We start from the raw sequence: 22,951 nt of genomic DNA, 5'->3' as shown, positions 1-22,951 counted from the left end.
CTTCAGTCGCTCCCTGTGGGCTTATCCAGAAGCTGCCGTTCAGTGGCTTAATTGTTTTTGTGTATTCCAGATCGTAAACCACTGGAGGTCGATGACAGAATCAGCCTGATGTCCCATCCAGATGGCAGACAGCTTCTTATGATCATGAAGTCCAGCCGGAGGGACGCTGGAGTTTATGAATGTGTAGCTACCAACCCCATAGCGACCATCACCACCTCCTGCACACTGTCCGTAGCTTGTAAGTATCTTATTCAACCCATCGCTAATCAGAAAGTGTTTGTCGTCGTATAGAACGGGGAAAGTGGGAGTTGTGGGAATATTATTCATTAACGTTGCAAATTACATCATGGAGAGTATTCTCTTACCAGAGGCACAGCTGCTCCTTTCACAGACGTACAGTAATTATCCACATGATGTGATGTATTTAACGTAATCTCATTTTAATGGCAGGGACAATGGTATGAATATTAATGCAGTTCAAATGAATATTAATGCCAAGAGATTCACTTTACAGTAGATTCATTTAGTGGTTTTTTTTGGGCCTTCTCGTCTTCATCATGCAACAGGAACAAATGATGCTTCTTTGATTTGAAATCATTTGCAACAGGTCACATTTAAGACTCGTGAAAACAACGAGATTCTGCCAATGCTGCTCACAACTGCATTAATTATAATGTGGCTTCAGTGGAAAATGTATTTCTCAGACACAAACGATTGCATTTGAACTTTATTTGTTATGGCTTTAGACAGTGTTTCTAATCTCACCCACTGATGCCATTTGTCTTCATTTGATAATCGTATCAACAGGGACAAAAATGCTTCGGACAGCCGATCTCGTCTGAAGCATCGGCCGTATTGTTCAAGCCGGGGTGCAGGCCCAAGAGAAATACATTTTAAAATCAAGGAATGAGATTAGTTGTGTCACCTTTGGTTTGGTGTAACGGCTGAACTCAAACCATCGTCTGGATGAAAATGAACACCTCTACTTATATCCTTTGGTATCTTAAATCTCAATAAGCTTAATTTCACATTTTCATGTAAATAAATGGACATACTGAATCAGAGAGACTGTTCACACACAGCACATAAGTATAAAACAAGTAACTAACCCGACGATGGCGGGTGAACAGGGGCGTCCGCAGCTTCTTTTCCTATTGTCTGAGCTGTGCTAGCAACAGTGCTACCTTTCTAAATCCGTCACTGCCAACACGAGTTTGAGGGGATGCGTTTAATAAGAAACGGTGAGCATTATTTTGCAGCACCTGCAGGTTGTTCTTAAGTTAGCTGACAAGCCACTGTACCAAGCAGAACATGCATAAAAAAGTGTATTGGTGACGACAGAGGAGTCAAAACGCTTTTCTCTGTGAAAGAGGAACTTGACATTTAAGCAGCAATAGATTCACAGGAGAGTGATCCAATACTACTCTGAACCTCTTACCGCTTGGCCCGTATAATTCAGTCCTGCTCTCACACACACTCTCACAGTAGTAAAACGTGTGCACACCAGTGAAACCACACTAATCACACACTCACTTTACAATGGAACGACCCACATAAACACACACTTACAGCCACAAAGCTTTTAAAAATGATGATACAAATCATTTGTTCTTTTTCATCCTTTTCAAGATGTCCCAAAGCGCCCAGGAACCCCTGAAGTCCCCCAGACTTACAACAACACAGCACTGGTGCTCTGGAAGCCAGCGGACACCAAGTGCCCATGCAGCTACACCCTTGAAAGAAAAACAGAAGGTGAGGGAGTCGGAGGAGGTGGTGATGTTTTTGACAACGTTGGGCTTTGTTCTATACGTGGAGAATGCTGAAATACATTTCCAAAATCCATATACCACAAATACCACACATGAGTCAGTCCACAGGGGAGTAGTGACTGTAGCAGCTGTCAAAGCGTTTTGCCCTTATGCATGATGAATCATCATTATCTCATAACGTGGTGGATGGAAATGAAGTCACACAAACTTGTAGTAGCAGACAGGGAGTGTGTGAATATTTAATGATTTTGTTTACTCTGTTAGATTTGATTTCGGCCTCGTAGTCTCATTCAACATTGAATCTTCGTCACAGATATTGACAGAATAATGAGTAACAACCTCTTTTACATTTTAATTCAGGTCTCTCTGATCATCCCGGCATAAGAAATAAGATACGATGCCAAGTGTCGTTTTTTTTAGAAGGCAAACTGACCTTTGACTTGTTTGTAAATGTATAACATTTTAAAAGTTAAAGTTTCTTCTTGTCAGAAAAGTTAGTTGTATGGTAAGGACGTCCTCTTACCTTTTCTTAGCTGACTGTTTCGGCTGTGCTGACAAGAAGACATTAGGAATACAGTCGATCTATAACATTTTAAATTGTGTATCATTTCATACATTGTCCAGAATTTCTATCATTGGACAACACTGCCACCGGGTGTTCAATAAGTGAGCTACAACGAGCCGCTCAAAGAGAACAAAACAAAAAGATCAGGGTTTACTTTCTAACCTTTACATGTTCCACGTACTAGCATAAATATATATAGAATATGCATACTTTACAAATATCTAAACAGACTTTGGTCGCCTTATTTTTAGCTTTACGCTCTCTCCAGACTATAGCAACGTCATATGAAGCCCACTCATTTCTTTTTCCTCTGTCAGGTGATTCCAAATGGCTGACTGTCGCCACGGGAGTGGTCGACTGCTACTACAACGTCACAGACCTTCCAACAGGTGGGGCGTTTAGGTTCCGCGTCGCCTGTACCAACAAGGCAGGACAGGGAGCGTACAGCAACTGCTCCGCCCGGGTCAGCCTGGACCCAACAGGTATTCCATACGCAATGTAAATTACACTGCACAGAGTCAAGTGAAATAGGGCTGCACTAGAAAGACAGAACAGTTTACATTTATCAAAGTTACGCTTAGTGTTGTGATTGAATATTTCACTCCATTGTAAAAGAAGAGCGACCACAATAACTAAATCAAGGCTACATGAGGAATAAAATGCAATGACAAATCATAAAGAGTATGGCAGAGTCTCAGACAGAAATCTTCAGCATATGTATCTATAAAAATAACTATTTAAATTCTATACGTGTGTGTTTACACAGCTGGAGGAGATTCACCCGCCCCGGCCGTTGTAAAGACAGTCCCAGCTGCACCTGAACCAGCTGTCACCTCCTCTGTCACTGGGCCTCCATTCAAACCAGTCCACAACAGCGCTCCCAGAATAACCGTCTCCACCATTTCCACCTCCAACTCTCCGAAAGATGCAGCCTCCCCTGCTGCTTTACCTCTTCTACCTACATCTAAAACACTGGCTACTCCAGCCCCTCCGCCCTCACTGCCTTCCAGCCCCACAACAAACCCCCAACTACCATCTGCAGGCGCAACCGCCGAAGAAGCTCAAAAGACAAGCTCCTCTCTTCCCTCTTCACCCACAGTCAAAGCACCTCCACCCTTTGTCCTCCCCAAACCCCAGAGTCCAATAAACGTGGTGACTCCTATGACCCAGACCCCAGCAATATCACCGCCGCCCCCTCTCGTGACCCCGCCATCGACGCCTATCAAACCGGTCGTGGCCTCTGTGCCCACATACGTCCCCACCACCACCGTCACTACTCGCGCTGCTACAACTCCTGTCTCCTTTTCCCCACAAGTGCTCCAGACCTCCAGCCTGAGCCCCATTGGTGAGGGGGCCAGTACCCCCACCAGAGGCACCCCATCAGGACGCACTACGCCCTCCACTGCTCTACGGCAGGGGGTCCCACAGAAACCCTACACTTTCTTGGATGAGAAAGCGAGGTGAGACAGACACCTTTGACCTTTGCGGTCATTGTTTTGGCCTGAATTGTAATATGATGGAGGTCAACTATTCAACTCTGAACAATTTGTGTAGTGGAGGGTTTTACTCACCATATTGAATATTGCTCATCTGTAAAACATGCAATCAAACCTGCATTAAGCCAACTCAAGGAGCTGCAGCAGTTAATTAATCCTGCTTTTAGTGCACTGCTTTATCGTTTAACTGCACTTTCAGAGTTTCCACCATGCTGACACTTTATTCTGAGAACCTGTGTAAGGCTTTTGTTTGGTCTGCAATGTTTAGATTCAACTTAGTCGGTTAAAAAAGGGGTTTTGGGGGCTTGAATTTGAAAACTCAAGCTACCGGGCATAGACCCAGGGGCCCAATTGGTCAGGGGGCCTCATCATTAAATGTTGCTGAAAACACACACAAAACAAACACAAAACTATTGCAAAATATGCTAAATGAGAACAAACTTAAACAAAGTGACTACAAAGAGACAAAACTGACTACAAACAACCACAGTCAGATGCTTAATAACTGAAAATAGACACAAAATTATCAAAAACACGCAATTACCAGTTACAAAGAGACACAAAATTACCACAAAGAAATGCAAAATGACATAAAGGAGTTAATTAACAATAACAGAGATGAAAAACAACTACAAAACAACCACAAGGAGGTGCATAACTAAAAAAGAGATGCAAAATGACTACAAAAAGACCCTAAATTACAACAGAGGGATGTAAAATGACTAAAAATTAGATGCAAACCCACAACAAAGATGCAAAATGACTAAAGATAGATGAATAATCAACACAGAGACACAAAATGACTATTAATAGATGCAAAATGACTACAAGTACTAATATGTAGACAAGGTGTGGCCTTTCACATGTCTGTGCCCAGGGGCCATTGTAAACTCCGGTTTACGTCTCTCCTCCTTTTTTGCAAATGTCTTGCTGTAACACTTTCTGTTTGTCTGTTTTTTGCCAGGGGGCGTTTTGGAGTCATCCGAGAGTGCCGGGAGAACTCGACGGGCAAAATCTACATGGCTAAGATCATTTCTTACAGCCAGGAGAACAAGCAGGAAGTCCTGAAGGAGTACGAGATCCTGAAATCCCTTCACAATGAAAAGGTGATGGCTCTGCACGAGGCCTACGTCACTCCACGCTACCTGGTGCTGGTGGCTGAGTACTGCACCGGCAAAGAGCTGCTGTACAGCCTCATAGACAGGTAGGAGGGCGGACACGTCACCTCATACTGAGAGACACAAACTCCTGTTGTTATTCTGGGAAAGTGTCTCATACTGCTCCAGTCTGTGGCATTGAAGTGCTTCTTTGCTCACGATAGGTTTCGTTACTCTGAGGACGACGTGGTGGGCTACCTGGTGCAGATCCTCCAGGGAGTCGAGTACCTCCACAACCGCCGCGTACTCCACCTGGACCTCAAGCCCGACAACATCTTAGTGACCAACCTCAACGCCATCAAGATTGTGGACTTTGGGAGCGCTCAGAGCTTCAACCCGCTCAGCCTCAAACACCAGGACTCAGCAGCAGGAACACTGGAGTACATGGGTACCTCCAGACTTATTTGATTTACAGATTTTGTTTTATTGTCTCTAACTCCAAAATGTAAAGCAAGCCCACTTTTTTTAAGTTCTGCAGATCAACTATTAATGCAAAAGCATTGACAAACCTGATCTTTAATGCTTCTTCATTGTCATCCTCCTGAAAATGTGACCCAAGCTCCTGAGACGGTGAAAGGAGAAGTGGTCGGTCCTCCTGCAGATATTTGGACTGTTGGAGTTGTCATCTACATTATGTAAGTGCATTATTATAAATGATTTTACAACGTGTTAAAGTAGGCTCCACATTTTGAAAATTGAGTGCAAATAACCTTTTTTTTCCTGTTTACATCCAGGCTCAGTGGCCGGCTGCCCTTCGAAGATAAAGACCCTCTCCAAGTTGAGTCCAAAATCCTGATGGCGAAGTTCGACCCAACCAAACTGTACCCAAATGTGTCCCAAAGTGCCTCCGCCTTTCTCAAGAAGATGCTGAGCAGTTACCCATGGTGAGTGCCAACAAAACTGGAACTTACACGTCCCGTAATAAAGAAAATAAAATGTTACGTTCGGTGTATTTCTGTGTATTTCCAGGGCCCGTCCAACTACGCGAGACTGCTTCACACAAGCCTGGCTGCAGGACTCGTACCTTATGAAGCTGAGGAGACAGACCCTCACCTTCACCTCCGGCAGACTCAAAGAGTTCCTGGTGGAACAACAGTGCCGTCGCACAGAGGACGCCACCAAGCACAAGGTGCAGCTGCGCACCTACCAGAGCTCACGCCAGTCACCGGCCTCTGGGACGACGCCGCCAGCAAGCTCCCAGCCCGAAGTGAGAAGACAGTAAAAATGCAGCACCACACACACACGCAGAGTCGGATCTGCCAAATCCAGTGACACCTCTGTGACTCACCGCTGCATGAAAAATGTCAGCCTGCCTCACGAGGCACAGGTGAAGGCACAGGGGAGGGGCTGGACAGCTGGATATAGAGTAAATATCCAGAGAAAAGACATGAGTCCACGTGTTATTTTTGGGAGACTTCAACATTCAACACTAAAGGGGTTCTGAGATTAAACACAAAGACAAAGAAACAGGGCGAGACGCAGACCACCGTGACATGTTTAATGAGTTAAGGACGTTCAGAACTGCTCAGAAACTGTAAAATCCACCGAAAGGACACAGGATGTTCTTGGTTTTCTTTGATCCACCGCACAATTTCTCACTCACATTGTGAATTCTGCAACTGCACATCAGTATTTGAATCAGATAAACACTGGTCCCCACTCTGCACCGCTGGTACATGTGTATCCTTAGCGTTTATACCTTTGTTTATGTCACTAAGTTTAGTAGTAATCAACTCATGTGAATGTACCATGATGTAAGCTGCTATTTTATTTTTGCATTAACTTACGTTTTAAACCACAAAACCAAAAATATTATTTTTCTTCTCTTGAAATCGTTTACTTTTCCATGTTAATTTATTTGCATGTGTGTGTTTATCTGTGCGTGTGCCTGTGTGTGCGCGCGTGTTTGTGTGTGTGCGTGCGTGTGTTTGTGTGTGTGTGTGTGCGTGCGTGCGTTCGTGCGTGTGTGTGTGTGTGTGTGCGTGCGTGCGTGCGTGCGTGCGTGCGTGCGTGCGTGTGTGTGTGTGTGCGCCTGTGTGTGTTTGTGTGTGTGTTTCTGTGTGTGTGCGTGTGTGCGTGTGTGTGCGTGTGCGTGTGCGTGTGCGTGTGTGTGTGTGTGCGTGCATGTGTGCGTGTGTGTGTGTGTGTGTGTGTGCATGTGTGCGAGCAAGATTTGTTTTGATTCACTTTTCAAATTAGCAACAAGGGAAAAAAAAGAGATAAAAATACGGCGTGTCGTTGTGATTGGTGTTCAGATTCACACAGTAAAAATAAACTGTTTAGGGTGAGTTAGGGATTTCTGGTACAACTGCTCGTTCTGTGGTTAAAGCTGAAGTCTAACTGTAATAAACCATGAAAAGCATCCTGTAATGTAGATAACATTTGACTCTGAACAGTCACACTTTGGTAAATTGCGGTGGTTCCGCAGTATTACCCATCAGTCGGTCAGGTTGCTTCAATCACCATCACCCAGTCAGTGCCTAAATCGGATTAATATCCAAAATATTTATCTTGTAAATGTGTCTCCATTGGTATTTATTCACGACTGATGAATCCTTTGAACAAAGCAAAAGTTGAACTGCAATATGTGGACTTTACGACAGCACAGATGCATCTAGATTCTTACATACATGCGTACATTTCTGCGTGCGTACACACAGTACATGCAGTTCTTGTAATAATAGAGTGTCTTGTGTATTTGCTCTATCGCAGTGTTCCTTTTTGTATGAATTTGGACAGTTAAAGATTTGTAAATGTACCAATTTGCGGTGTTTATATGTGGAAAAAGTTGAAGATGTTTTTATGAGATAGTATGTAATAAACTATTGATACAATGGGGGAGTTAACACGCTTCTTTCTCGGTGGGGTGCAGCGTAAACACCATTGTCGATCTCTCCGTCTGCAAATCCTCGGCCGTTTTTTTGCTGACACCTTCAAATTCTTGAGTGTTTACTGCTTTGGTTTTCTTGTGAAACACAGAACAATACCCGTTTAACACAGGTGGCAACAGATAACAGCCTGAATATGCGAGCGTCCCCTTGCAGAGCAGGCTAATTAAGTATTCTTGAGACTGCCAACATCTCATCTCATCTTCAGCCTCTTATCCGGGGTCGGGTCGCGGGGGCAGCAGCTTTAGCAGGGGACCCCAAACTTCCCTTTCCCGGGCCACATTAACCAGCTCTAACTGGGGGATCCTGAGGCGTTCCCAGGCCAGTGTGGAGATCTAATCTCTCCACCTGGTCATAGCAGGCAAATTAAATATTCTTCAGAATGCCAACATGCACACTACAATTGTTCTGTTTTTGATTTAGTGTTGTGGTGTTTGGCTCGTTAAGCACATCTGTAATTAACTCTCCTGTTGCCCTCAAATTTTACCAACACCATTTATTCTAGGGGTCAATTTGACCGTAGCATTTTAAACATCTGGAAAATGATCCTAATCAATGTGTGACTCAAGTGAAGTCGGGTACTTTATGTATTTATTTAACAGAATGAAAAATATCACTGATGTTAAACTGCATGGAGGGATTTCTGTGTGTGTGTTTTAAAGTAAGTGTTATTTTAAGTGCTATTTTGTGTTATTTGTAACATCTGGAATGAAAGTAACGTCCGTTATCAAGGACAGCAGCGTGAATTTGACCTCATATAATATTTGAATTGTAAAATAGACGATAATAATAATGATTCAATCATCCAGATTATCAAACTGACCCAAAGGAACACCGATGCGACAAGTAAGAATATATATAATCATGCAAATTTTAGTTTTTTATGAGTTGTCCCCATAAAATGAGGAAAAGTGACATTATTTAGAGATGTTAAACATTAAATGGGGTCAAATTGACCCTTAGGAGAACAGCAGGGTTAATAACAAGAATAGCCTTATTCCATTCACGATGGCAGGTTTCATGATGCTGCTATTGTTCTACTGTTCATGCTGACTTACACGGGACTTAAACGAAGGTGAAACAGTCTGATACTCCTTTGTAACGTCTGCTCAGGGCAGAAACAGAGAGCTGCTCGTCATTCCTGTATTAATATAAGCACATTAATAATGCAGAGAAACATGTAGAGGCTTGAGACAAGCTTCAGTTAGTCAATTCATGAAATACCAGAGGATTCAACGTGGCGTGGGTTTTCTCCGGGTTCTCCGGTTTCCTCCCACAGTCCAAAGACGTGCAGGTGTTCGGTTCATTGATGACTCTAAAATCGCCCGTAGGTGTGAATGGTTGTCTGTCTCTGTTCATCTCTATGTGTCCTGTGATAGACTGGCGTCCTGTCCAGGGTGGACCCCGCCTCACGCCCGATGTCAGCTGGGATCGGCTCCAGCCCCCCCGCAACCCCGACAGAGACAAGAGGTTGAAGATGAATGAATGAATGAATGAATGAATGAAACTAAAACAGGGACGCTGACCAACATGTAGAGCTACTAATATACTACTGTTCATGCTGACTTACATGACACAAAGCCAGTATTACAATTATCACTTTACCCCATGATTTATCCTTTGTCAGGTCAAAAATGTCTGTTTTTGCATTGTAAAGGTCTGTAGTAGAGGTCTGTAGTAGAGGTTTGTAGTACAGGCCTGTAGTAGAGTTCTGTAGTAGAGGTCTGTAGTAGAGGTCTGTAGTAGAGGTCTGTAGTAGAGGTCTGTAGTAGAGGTCTGTAGTAGAGGTTTGTAGTAGAGGTCTGTAGTAGAGGTCTGTAGTTCCAATGCCATACAGTGAAAATCAAGGAGCTATTCAGCTGTGATTGGGAGCTTTTCAAAATAAAAGGTAAGCTCGCACCATCAACACTACTGTGTAGATTTTGTGACAGTACAGAGGTTTGTAATACGACAACCATCAGAGGTTTTGCCATTTTATATGTCGGATTGTATCACATTAATAACATGCACACGTTTGCAAATCAACAAGCAGGACTGATTTCTGGACATATTGTATATTGCATTATTATATGTTATTTATTTCCCCCATTAACATATATTATATACAATCAACAGTGACATGAAAATACAGAGGGTTTTAGCCACTTGGTACAAAAGTAGAACAAAAATACTTGAATCATTGCAACAAAAACAACATAAAAACAAAGTTGAGTCATGTCAAATGTATTTATATATATATACGACAAGCGTGAACTCAACGTGCTTCAAGAAATTAAAACCAAAATAACATAAAATAGCAAATAGGACAAAATTAATTAAACTTAAACATTAAAACAAAACATTTAGGACATTATACAATCATACAAGAATGTGTTATTATTTAAAAAGGAGATAGTAATAATAATGATAGTAAAAATTATTAAAGCAAACAAACAGGACAGAAATAAAACACATTATTTAAACTCAACACAAAGACTTCTGTGAAGAGGTTTCTGGACATATTGTATATTGCACTATTATATGTTATTTATTTCCCCACTAAATATATTATATAAAATCAATAGTGCCTTAAAGATGCATAGAGTTTTAGCCACTTGGTACAAAATTAGAAAAATGCTTCATAAAAAACAAAGACTTCTGTAAAGAGGATGTTGTAACAAACATTTCAATACAAAGAAACATCACAATAGAAACAAATGAGGCTGAATATTACAATTACATGAGGAAATATGACAAATAAGGGGAAAACCTGCAAACATATTTACTTTACAGACTATGTTATTTACATTAAACTTAAAAAAAAGTGCATAAACTAGCAGTCCGACTCTGCTACAGTATTTTGGGAGAGAAAAAAGGGTCCACCGGAGTCAGACACGGCCATATTGCATTATTATATGTTATTTATTTCCCCCACTACCATATATTATATAAAATCAAGTGTGCCATAAACATGCATAGGGTTTTAGCCACTTGATACAAAAGTAGAACAAAAATACTTCATAAAAAACAAAGACTTCTGTGAAGAGGATGTTGTAACAATGAAACATCACAATAGTCACAAATGAGGCTGAATATTACAATTACATGAGAAAATATGAAAAATAAGGGGAAAACGTGCAAACATATTTACTTTACAGACTATGTTATTTACAAAAAAGTGCATAAACAAGCAGTCAGACCCTGCTACAGTATGTTGGGAGAGAGAAAAGGGTCCGCCGGAGTCAGACACGGCACTTTAGCGACGCTCCCTGGGGCTCGGCAGTTTCAAGGGGGCCCAAACTGGGCGTTTCTTTGCCGCTACTTCTACAGAGAAGCTTCGCTGTTGGGCAGGTTTCCGCTAACTTTGACCACTTTTCACAACATCTGCTGCAGCGACACATCCGCATTTACACAAACGCGCCGCTCAGAAAGCTGCAAATATAGTTTTTGGATAACTTTGTTTCGGGTTACTTTAAGGGACCGTCGTCAAACGCGCAGACGCCAGGAGAGGCGGGTGTTGCGCGCAGCCGTTCCCTTACTGCGCCACTTTAAGTGAAATGGGACGCCTTGAAACCTCCGTGTTTGTATCTTAAAATTGCGAGCGGAGTTGAGCACCATATTGAATCAAAGTTGCCATCTCCTCTGACAAATGTTTGATGAAGTTTCGGCCTCCAAACTTCCGCGGGACACGAACATCGGACGGGGGGGAATGGACGCGCTGTAGCCGACTTAGTTGCGATGTTTCCCGGAGCGCCTCGGCTTCCTTTTCTTCCATGTTGAGTGGGTTTGAATGCGGCGCTGTGTAAACTTTAAAGTGTGAGCTCAGCACTCTGGTCCGGACCTGGATGTGATGGACAACCCGTCCTCAATAATCACCCAAGTCAGCCGGGATGAAGAGGGGACTAAAGCCGCGGGGGACAGGGGTAAGTGAAGTGTTTTGGGTTTTTTTTTCTTGTGTGTTCACGTCCCAAAAAAAAAAGTTTTGCAGCCCCGAGAGTCCGAGTTGACGCTCCTGAACTCAAAAACCCGCACTTTTCTCTGCGTCACTTCAACCACTTCTGCACCATTACACCAAAACACGCTCAGGAGACAGGGGTGAGACGTGTCGGAGCATTAAAACTGTCACTGTGTGCGTGTTTCTCACTTGTGCATAGATTATGGCTGCGGCCCTTTGGCCTGGGATGAAAGCAAAGGAAATGACGTACACCAGTGCGCGATTATGCCTCTAATATTTCCATAAAAGCATGAGAAAATGTCTGAAAGTCACCACAAACTTACTTAAAACCCATCTAGGCCATTAAAGTGCAGCACATTTGCTTTATTTTAGGGCTTTTCTCATCTATTATTGTCTTAAATGTGGTTTTATTACTAGATAACCTATTTGTAATCTCTTTACTATTATTATTATTATTATTGTCATATTCAATTGTTGCGCCTTGTGTAAAGCAATTTGATCTACATTTCATACCATTAAATAATAATACATGAATATTGGCATCAGTATAATAATCAAATAGGACTTTTCAGTGTGTGTGTGTGTGTGTGTGTGTGTGTGTGTGTGTGTGTGTGTGTGTGTGTGTGTGTGTGTGTGTGTGTGTGTGTGTGTGTGTGTGTGTGTGTGTGTGTGTGTGTGTGTGTGTGTGTGTGTGTGTGTGTGTGTGTGTGTGTGTTTTATCTGGTCGTATCTCTTCTGTCTCGTTGTCATGGTGATTTTAGTGCTGTTTATGCAATTCCAATGCGACTCTGTTTCCCTAAAGTGAATGACAGGCCTGTGAAATACAGATTCCCTCCAAACTTGACCTCCTGAGACTCATTCCACCCCACTGGAAACTAAAGTAACGCTCGCTTTAGCAGCTCTGTGTTGCATTTCTGTCACCGCCACTGTACACAAACCAATGGGACGCCTCAGAGTGTAAATGCAGGTTACTCAATAATCTGGTGACCTGTCAGACATCATCCCCAGTCTCGTGAAAGGCCAAGGTCTGGTGTCCCTTCCAGCCGGCGTAATGTCGGATATTTAATGCATTTTATGTAAACCGCCTGGTGCGAAAGAGTCATTCCTGCAGGTACACACACACACACACACACATAGGGTAGGTGGTAGGTGATTAGTGGCTGAAATGTCAGGCGGTGTGAATGTGTAGTATTCTAACCTATTACGTAACCATGTCCCCACACTTTGTGAACATGCCTGCTCGCCGTGGCGCGCGGCCTCGGTCTCACCAGCGTGTTTACTCTGTCCCACGTACAGAGATCCTACATCATGATAAGCTGAGCGCGTTAGCTTCATCGGATCAAAAGAAAACCTCTGAGTTTCAGCTTCTGTGTCGTGTCAGGTTGCGTTTAGAGGATCCTCACGGTTTTGCTTTTGTAGTTTCCCGCGTCCCTCGACATGACACAACCTTCTGCTTGACAAAAGGACTGAAACTGTATTTGTCGGCTCTGTGGTTTCAAACTTTAAGTTCTAAAACATGCACATGAAGCTCAAAATATACGCACATACTTTAGATGTAGAACAAAGTCTGCGGAAGAATGTCATGTCACGTTTGATGTGGTAAGTAAGTGTTACACAACTTCAGGTCTGAACAAGGTGTTGCTTAATATGCACACAGTTATTTGAGATCAGCACCGATGATTGATGCAGTTTTTCTTTTTAAGAAGCAGCGTTGAAGCCAAAATCATGTCAATATGGTCTTTTCAGGACCCCGTTCATTAAAGACGATCCAATCCAATGCCTGACAGGACAACTAGATGATGATGATGAGGAGGAGGAGGATTTATCAGACTGTTAGAGACCCTGGGTCATACATGGTTCTGAGTTGTGTGATTGTATTAGATTGTATCGGTGTCCTTGTTTTAGAATGATATCGATAAAAGCAAAATATACTCGAACGATCACTGGACACCTCCAGTATGTGTTTGTCATTTCCCACTGATCCATAACAGGACAGCGCTATTCTGTTTGCGGTCAGGTTAATTCTTCATTTACTCTTATTTCCAGCCTCTTGTGCAGACGCGCTCAGCAGCACATCTCCACATAGGACGCACATCTCAAGAACAGCAGACGACTCCTGAAGCTGTTCTGTCTGCACACACTTTTTTAAAAATCGTAAAGACAGTGTTTCATTTTAGCTCCAAAGGTTGACGACTGCACAAACCAATCTAAAAAGTTTTATTGGTGCGTTTTTATTATCACGTCAAAGTCTGAACGGCTGTTTCAGACGCTGTTCCGTCCAAAGAGTTACAACCCTTAAAAGTAGTTGAACTCTTCTCACTTATTATTTAAAATGAAAAAAGCACTGGCAGTGTGATCAGTGCTGTAGGTAAGAGGTCACAGCGGCTCCAGATAATGGCCCCAAATGTACGATGTGACTCAAGCTCAGCTGTCAAACAGTGAGTGAGAGCGTGGATTACAGCGAATCATCCACACTGATAAAACAAAGTGATGAGGCAAAGCATCTGATCACGCACGAGTGTTTAGGATCCCGCGCTGACGTCCCGCAGCGATGAAGCAGCGTTTGAATGATTCATTTTTGTAAAGTGATTTGACAGGAGATCACATGTCGAGGTCAGCGTCCTGTTTTAGATTTCAGCCACGTTGAATCCTGAGTTTTATAAATTGACTAACTGAAGCTTGTCTCAAGCCTCTACATGTTTCTCTGCATTATTAATGTGCTTATATTAGTACAGGAATGACGAGCAGCTCTCTGTTTCTGCCCTGAGCAGACGTTACAAAGGAGTATCAGACCGTTTCACCTTCGTTTCAAGTCCATACCACAACTTACAACACTGCAAAATTAGGTTTTCCTTTAATTGTACGACACATTTATGCATTGAATTGGAACAAACCATATATGTGTTAATCATTTCTAGAGCTAAGCTGATTAAACTGATTGATCACCAACTTTCCTGATATTGTTTCGGTCATTTTTCAAGCAAAGAATCCAAATATTGTTTGGTTCCAGCTTCTGAAATGAGAGGATTCGCTGCCTGATGATCGCAAACGACATGAATGAAATTAAGGAATAACTAATGAATCAAGAACAGACTCATCGATAATGAAAATAACAGTTACAGCCCTAAAACATGCTGTTAGTGTCAGCTCCGTAGCCTCAGACTCAGTCCAGGAGGGCCCATTTTATTCAGAACACTTACTTATTCATAATAAATCCCATTTAAACTGGAATATGTTCATATTGCTGTGCTTGATGACCATGTTATTAAAGTAATAGCTCACTTCAGACCATGATGTGTGATGTGTGTGAAGGAGCGACCTTCAGCCAGAGGCGAAGCATACCTTGGGCTGCAGTGAGCCATGGCTTTATTAGAAACCTATTTTAAGAATGACACATTGTTGTGGCTGCGAAGGAACGACACACTTGGAAAGTACCAATTAGACGAGCTGTAAATACGATATAAGGTTTTGAAGTAGTATCATAAAACACTTTATTAGGGCGACGCGGCACCCAGACGTGTCAGGTTTCAGGAGCAGTCTGGATTCTTTCTTCAGCCAAATGCCGTCCTTCGTCCTCATAATGCCCCTTTTTATGAAATAATGTGCACTCTGTGTTTAGTGGTCAGCACCCAGTCACTCATTATTTCTGGTGAAAGACACGAGACCAAGAAACATGAATATTGGCGCTAACGGAGACTCCAAGGAGCAAATAAGGAGGAGGGAGAACGCTGCAAATGAAAGGGACACAAGGGAGTCAAGAGCCCAATAAGTGAAGATATCAGGAAGTAAATAATAATGTCATACGTGAGAAGATCCTTTATTAATTTCACAGCTTCACAAATGCTCCTATTGCTAAAGTAAGAGGTTAAATACCTGGATCTCACACCAGTTAGTTGGTCCAGTCCCAGCCTGGTCCTGGTCCTGGTCCTGATCCCGTCCCAGCCTGGTCCTGGTCCTGGTCCAGTCCCAGCCTGGTCAGATGCGTACATGAACTGATGAAGCCTCTTGGATGAGAGGTGAAACGTCTTCCTAGACAAATAACCAAGTCCAGTTGCTTTTGACTGAAATTGCTTTGAGGATAACGACGACCTGGACAAATGAGAACATTCACAGGCTCCTAATGCTAAAGTTAACAGTTTCTGTTTCAGTGACATTATCAGGCACAAATTGGAAATTACCTTTTTTTATTTGAGATTAGAAACGATTCAAATAACAGAAACGATAAAATGGAAGATGACACTCAAATACATGAATGAACAGAAACGGACTCGGTGTGAAGAACTCTGATAATTATAACCCAAGCCTGCTGCTCCCGCTGCACTCAAACACGATGGAAGTGGCTTCCTCCGCTGATACCCGTCTGTTTCCTCTTCCTGTTTTGGCCGGAGCGCGGCAGAGGCCAGCGGAGGGTCAGACGGGTTTTGAATCTACAAATGGAGCAGGAGGTGGCAGAGGGGGAATGAAAGAGGGGAGAGAGAGAGAGATGCATAACAGAGATTTGTGCGTTGGTAACACAGTCACGTCCGGACACACGGAGAGAGGGAGCACGGTGCATACAGAGGCCGAAACAAAGTCTAATATGAGACAGAAGAGTTCGGAGGAAACTTTAGTGGAAATGGTTGGAGACCAGCAAGTTCTTCTGGCTCAATGATTCAAATAAAACCTTTTTTAAAATCCCTGATACCTCCTTAAAAATGTCTGCCTTCAAGAAGTGATCCCGGTCAGCCAGTACGCCCGCTGACCTTTCAAGATGGCGTCACGAATGAATGACAAAATACCTCATTGCCTCATACATTTTTATTTAAAAAGAATTTGTCTTAGATGAGCTCACTTTTGGGTGATTGCCACCTCACTTGCATGCTTGAAATCTTGTCATTTTTGGGCTCCGACCCACTGAGATGAATGGTGACAGTACAACATGCTTAACCAAATAACACAATACACATTTACCAAGAAGCAGCACCGTAAAACACTGTAAGGAAGGAGCTCTGGACCTGTTGAGCTGCACAGGTGCACAGTTCCTCCTCTGTCATTCCACAGTGATTGACAGAGATAAGAGCGCGAGACTAAACCCTTATTCACCGTTTGCCAAGTCCGTCTGGTTAATCATCTGTTTGGCAGGAATCAGCTGGAGCCTTTTGTAACGCTGTAGTGTAAAAGTGCACATGGACTGAAAAATCCCAGTCTTACACTTTAAAGCTGCTTTTCAAGGTGTCAGTGGTTGTCGTTTGCAAACTGTGCTGTGAAGACGGTAAAGAGTCTTACACTTTCAACAACCCACTGTGGCTCTAGAAGTTGAGTCAGGAATATTGTTGCTTACATGGAGCAGTTTGGTTGTAAAGTCAGGAGGCCTCCATACCAAGCAAATTCATTGTTAGAGTTGCCAGTGTACGTGTAGTGTGCACAGGTAGGTTGCTGTTAATGGTTGACTTTTATTTTGCCGTGCATTGGTATTTAAAGGAGACTATTTCCATTATTTGCAGTGTGCATCATAACTGCTGTTATATGCAAACAGGGCTATCCTTATGTAACCCTAACACTGCGTACCTTCATGTACAAAAGGGAGTGTAAGATGAAAAACACACAGCCGAGGGCATACAGCGTTACATGCATTGTGCTGAATTCAATATTCATGAACGGTCATATCTGCACCGTTCTCATGATGTGCTCATGATGCCTTTATGATGGGGTTAAAGTGCCTGATGTTCACTGGCGGTTGAGGCTGCTGCTGCTGACATCAGAGTTACGCAAGAGCTCTTGGCAGGGCCGTACGTCTCCTGCAGGGTTTGTGCACATGACAAAAGTATGAGGAAAGCTGCTGGATGTTGTTTTTACTGTCGTCATGCATTCACTGACACCGTGGAGTCATCAGCGCGAGAATTCACACAAAAATACAGTTATTACGACATTATTTGTCTTTGTCACACGTGAATTGTAAACTAAATATGTTAAAATGAAACAAATTTAAAGATGTTTCCTTGTAGTTTTCCAAGGTAATGACGACCTAGATTCCTAAGTTAGGTAGTGTTGAGGAAAAGAGCCGGTTAGCCAAATATGTAAGGTATTCCCAGGGAATGCAGCTTGGTGACCTCCTCTTCTTCTTCTTCTTCCTCTGCAGGTTCCTCACCCTCTCTGTCCACCAAGAAGCCCAGGAGCAGAGGCCTGCTCTCCAGCCTCTTCTGCTGCCTGTGTCGAGACCAGCCTGAACCCCCTCCGGTCAACAACAATGCCCCTCTGCTGGTGGAAGAGAACGGAACCGTCTCCAAGGTGCGTTTCCCTTCGTCTCACCGGCTGCTTTTTTGTCCTGTTATGACAACAGTGGAGAGATCAAATCTGTGTTAAACCTTCACTTTGTCATCTCTCATTTCCTTTTTTCTCTTTAGATCCAGGCAAAGCCGCTGCTGCCTCCGGCAAAGTCAAAAGACTCCGGGAAGATCTGTGTGGTTATAGATCTGGACGAGACGTTAGTTCACAGCTCTTTTAAGGTGAAGACAAATACGGTTCCGTTAATTACAAACAGCCACGTGGAGCTGGTCCAGGTTGAGCTTTTTTTAAGAAAAGAAAAGGGCCGTAAAGCACATAGTTGTCCCCTGTGATCACGTTACGTCATTAGATAGTTATGTGAAATAGTAAGAGAAAAAAAAACAACCCACTCTGTAAGGTCAACATTTCCACTTGTGGTTGTTGTTGGCTCTGACAGTGACATTTCCATCATCGCTAACGCATGCCAAACCCAAAAGGAGCTGGTTCCTAAACCCAAATAAACACAGTCGCTCCTCCATGTGCACACAAGCACACACACACACACACACACACACACACACACACGCACACACACACACACTGCAGACTGTTTGTCTCTACCTGCATCCGTCCTGCAGTAATACCACGCTCATGTTTTATATGGTAAAAGACCAATTCTGTATTCTGTAAAACAAGCCCGGAGCGTCTCCAGTCCAAGTAGTAAACAGACTCTCTTGTGACTCGATGCTTTTCATTCAGCCATGCCCGCCCTGCAGTAGAAAAACCTCCTTCTTGTTTATGCAGAGATATCTTGTTTGTTCAAAATCGACTCTTTTCTTTGTCATTCCCACAGCCTGTGAACAATGCAGATTTCATCATTCCTGTGGAAATAGATGGAACGGTACACCAGGTAATGTCACCACCACACACGCAAAAATATGTCCGTACTGTGACTTGTCATCATCTGCCGGCCTCTAACATGACGGTGCCTTGGTGCTCTTGTGGTTGTGTGATAGCAGGGCTCTCCGGTTGAAATTACTGAGTGTAGTAGGTGCTGTGAGCGTTTAAGGGATTTGGAGATGGCTGCTTGGAGTCGGATGACATACATGGGTCTGGGCCTGATTCAAGTAATCCAGGATAGGTTTGTTCAGACAAGCACAGCCTATTCCGGATGACTTGGTTCAGGAACGCTCCCCTCAGCAGCCGACACCGCAGAAAAGAAGAAAAACATGGAGGGACTTCAAGGAAACGCATCCTGCCAAATGCTCGCCTGTCTGTAATCTGTATCTTTATATTTAGTTTCCCATGCAAGTCTTGAGTGTAAACCTTGAAATCGTCCCGTCATCGTTGGTACAGATTATATTTAACACCAAATGAAAGTGTCATAGTCCCTCAGACAGTTAAGTTTTCTCTGCAGGAAGCGTGTTTAAGACTTCCTGTGTTTTCCAGGTGTATGTCCTGAAGCGGCCTCATGTCGACGAGTTCCTGAAGAGAATGGGAGAACTGTTCGAGTGCGTCCTGTTCACTGCCAGTCTGGCCAAGGTGAGAAACCACCGCGCTGCAGACAACTGCTGCTGAGTCAAAATAACTGCACAATCATGGGTTTTGTTACATTTCATTTTAGCACTTATCTGTGTTGTGTGTTGCAAAAAAGATCCTGTGAAAGTTTGCAGTGTTATAAAAAAGCTGAGGAACTTCTCTAATCCATCCATTGAATGTTTTTGCTGTCGCTGCAGTATGCAGACCCCGTCTCCGACCTGCTGGACAAGTGGGGAGCCTTCCGCTCCCGCCTGTTCCGGGAGTCCTGCGTCTTCTACCGCGGTAATTACGTCAAGGACCTGAGTCGCCTGGGTCGCGACCTTAACAAGGTCATCATCGTGGACAACTCCCCTGCCTCCTACATCTTCCACCCCGATAACGCAGTGAGTAGAACACACTGAGTGCTTGAGTCATGATGGTGAGAGTGATTATTTTGGGAACTGTGATTATTATCATTCACCTTGCGAAGAAGGTTTCTCATCATTCGTATTTTCCTGCAGGTGCCCGTGGCCTCGTGGTTCGACGACATGTCTGACACCGAGCTGCTGGACCTCATCCCCTTCTTTGAGAGGCTGAGCAAAGTGGATAATGTCTACACAGTCCTCAAGCACCAAGGCGCCGCAAGCTAACAGTGTTTGACTTCTCTTCTCAGCTCTGAACAAAAAACGGCGTACAAAACGGATATATCCACACCAGCGCGGCTCCAGCACCAGCTCCAGCTCTCACTGCCCACCAGAACAGACTGCCTCACAGCTGACAGGGGCCTTCACCTCCCCAGGGTCAAACCGAGATCACATTTGGGAGCCTTCAGCGACTTTGACGGCGTCATCACCGCTACCTCCTGGTCAAAGAGGAAAAACTCCCTGAAATCTGCCATCGTAAACTTTTCTTCCTATCAGCCGACCGACCAGCTGATGTGAACGAGCGGGTTAATGTTGAAGGACATTTCTGCGGCGTGTCGCTGCACTTGCAGTAGAGTTAACAAAGCAGAAGTCTGTAGTCATGAATCCTCTGGACGCTCACTGGGTACCGGACTTCTCTCACGGATTCACCGGTCCGATCCTGCTAAAGATGCAGGATTCGGTCAGCGGGAATCAAGTGGAAAGGAATTTCTGGAAAGATTCACATGCAAATAAACTGAATGAGTCTCGTCATTGAAAGAGCAGATGGTGTATACGTACTGTAGATGTCTTGGAGTAACTGTCTTCTGTCACACACCCTAATTTTGTCAATTATCACACTATTTGTCTGCAGTCGAACTGATGTGATCCCTTGGCTGTCATTTTAGAGTTTTTAGAGCCATGTCAAAAGGTATTATTACTGAATGATTAGACAGTGTTATGGATGCATCTGATATAAAAAAAAATAGTTCTATGATCAGGAGTTGAAATCACTAATAACTAAATGATTGGACAGCACTTTACAGGTACAGTCCTCCCTTTTACCGCAGTGTAGAAATAGCTTTTAGCACATTTTGTATACTAAACGCATCTTACAAAACAGCATGGCATAATAAATGAGGATCATTGTTTGGGATTGTCGCTATTTATTTCAAAATAGATGAGGGGAAAAAAGTCATTTTGCAGCAGCCGTGGGTCAGGCAGTGGGAAAATCAACATTCACCAATCTAATACCTTCTTAAAATATGGAACCAAGCCCTATTAAAATGCCAAGTAAGACACTAATAATATCAAATATATAGAATATCAAACCATCTGCACATGACAGTGAAAGAGCAGCTGCTACGTTTATCGGGCGTGGAGGTGGTTTAAAGATCGATGGACAGCCAACGTGTATCTGCGCCCGCGTGTCGATGGATGTCATTAACAGTTGACCCCAGAGACGAGAGGACCATGATCGTCTCCTCCGACGGGTCCTTGTTTTAAAGCCACGCACAAAACTTGAACTTCCCCACAGCATTTACAGACGGCAATAGAATGAGAGTTGTATGATGCAGATAGGTTAGAGTTCGGCTCCTCAGCTTGGTCTCATGAGCTTCAATGTTTTCTCTGTTTCTTCCCAAGCGGTACACATAGGCTGGAAACAAATATCAGGAGTGTGTAATGAAATGTGTCTGTGTGTGTGTGTTGAGCAGACGCAAGTTTGACAACAAAAAGTGGTTTAATTCAGTCCAGATGGAAAGGAGAACTCCGCCCTGAAACACACACACTGTTAATAAACATCTACGGTGATTTATTTTCACACCTTGGTCCTTTTCTGTTGTTCGGCTGGAAGGTTTTATACTGTTGGACGGACGTGTAACGTTAAGATCGTCCTAATGCGGCTATGCTGGAGACTAATGGATCCAAAACATGGACCATAAATGACACTTTTCTGTTGCGTGGTTGCCAGAGGTAGTCGCTCCCGACACACTCCTCGCCAACAGACGTAGAAGTTCAGAGAAAGTAGATTCGAGGCTGGAATTTCCCTTTTAAACTCTCGTTACCACGTTGAATCTGTTCTGCTTTTGTATCTCTACCTGGTGATGTTTTAAGTAGCCTCTTGTTATCTCCCCCGTATGCGTTGACAATACCACGTGTTGACACTGATGAATGATGGATTTGACGAAGAGCCTCCATAGCGGGCTTGTGATGTGACTTTACCTACATGAAGCAGGGATGACAATTAGGTCCACCATATTAAGAGCTATTACGTTATTTCTCTATGTTTAACACGTTTTTGTCAATCAAATTCTTCTTTCTAAATAATTACTGTGTTTGCCCTGAAGTGTTCCTCTGTGTCTGCAGTTAGTTTTCCAAAGGGGAAACGTCGTTCTTGCCATTTTCATGCAAGAGCTGCTTGGTTACCTCGTATATCAATAGGTAATACGGATCAGAGACGCGAGCAAACGATGAAATGATAGTATCTTACTGTTGTAGGCACATAACAGGGTCATTGTTTGGATGTGTGTTTCATGTAAGCCATGATCATGTCTCCATTAGGTTCAATGCCGATAACTTATTTCTAATGAATTGGCAAACAGGAGTATTTATAGGAATGTTAAGTCATTTTTGTCAGCTGATTACGTATAAAACAAGTGTTGTGTCACTCCGAGGGCCCATTCACTGATACTGTACTTCTCACACATTCAGTAGATATGTATATTTTGTTTTGCACAGTAATAAAGCAAACAAATTGTCATTAATATATGGAATATTCATGTTACTGTACTCACGATTGATTAGATGTAACCTAAGTCTTTTGACCATTCGTTCTTTCATACCAAATTGGACTGTATGTAACAATGCCTCCCCATAAACGCTAAATGAAAGACGGCCCATGTATTGTTTTTGGTGTGTGTGTGTGTGTGTGTGTGTGTGTGTGTGTGTGTGTGTGTGTGTGTGTGTGTGTGTGTGTGTG

General features: G+C 43.2%; 2 protein-coding genes across 2 annotated transcripts in view; both read left to right on the top strand.

The window, feature by feature from the left end:
* Positions 1-7,906, top strand: part of spega (striated muscle enriched protein kinase a) — a 45,294-nt gene extending 37,388 nt beyond the window's left edge. Inside the window, exons 34-42 of the mRNA XM_083937692.1 lie at positions 71-238; positions 1,630-1,752; positions 2,652-2,816; positions 3,101-3,794; positions 4,795-5,034; positions 5,152-5,375; positions 5,547-5,622; positions 5,722-5,871; positions 5,957-7,906. Coding sequence (XP_083793818.1) covers positions 71-238; positions 1,630-1,752; positions 2,652-2,816; positions 3,101-3,794; positions 4,795-5,034; positions 5,152-5,375; positions 5,547-5,622; positions 5,722-5,871; positions 5,957-6,209 — 2,093 coding nt within the window. The 3' untranslated portion in view covers positions 6,210-7,906. The remainder of the gene's footprint in view (positions 1-70; positions 239-1,629; positions 1,753-2,651; positions 2,817-3,100; positions 3,795-4,794; positions 5,035-5,151; positions 5,376-5,546; positions 5,623-5,721; positions 5,872-5,956) is intronic.
* A 3,281-nt stretch (positions 7,907-11,187) lies between these two features.
* LOC310964651 (carboxy-terminal domain RNA polymerase II polypeptide A small phosphatase 1-like) lies at positions 11,188-22,850 on the top strand. Its single transcript, XM_083937859.1, has 7 exons — positions 11,188-11,777; positions 17,928-18,076; positions 18,193-18,294; positions 18,906-18,962; positions 19,502-19,594; positions 19,789-19,974; positions 20,092-22,850. Exons 1-7 carry the CDS (start codon positions 11,705-11,707, stop codon positions 20,218-20,220), a joined length of 789 nt encoding a protein of 262 aa, XP_083793985.1. The 5' UTR covers positions 11,188-11,704; the 3' UTR covers positions 20,221-22,850.
* The last annotated feature ends 101 nt before the right edge of the window (positions 22,851-22,951 follow it).

This window comes from Echiichthys vipera (genome assembly GCF_963691815.1).
Source record: "Echiichthys vipera genome assembly, chromosome: 23".
Lineage (NCBI taxonomy): Eukaryota > Metazoa > Chordata > Actinopteri > Perciformes > Trachinidae > Echiichthys > Echiichthys vipera.
This window is presented reverse-complemented; position numbering and strand designations above follow the sequence as displayed.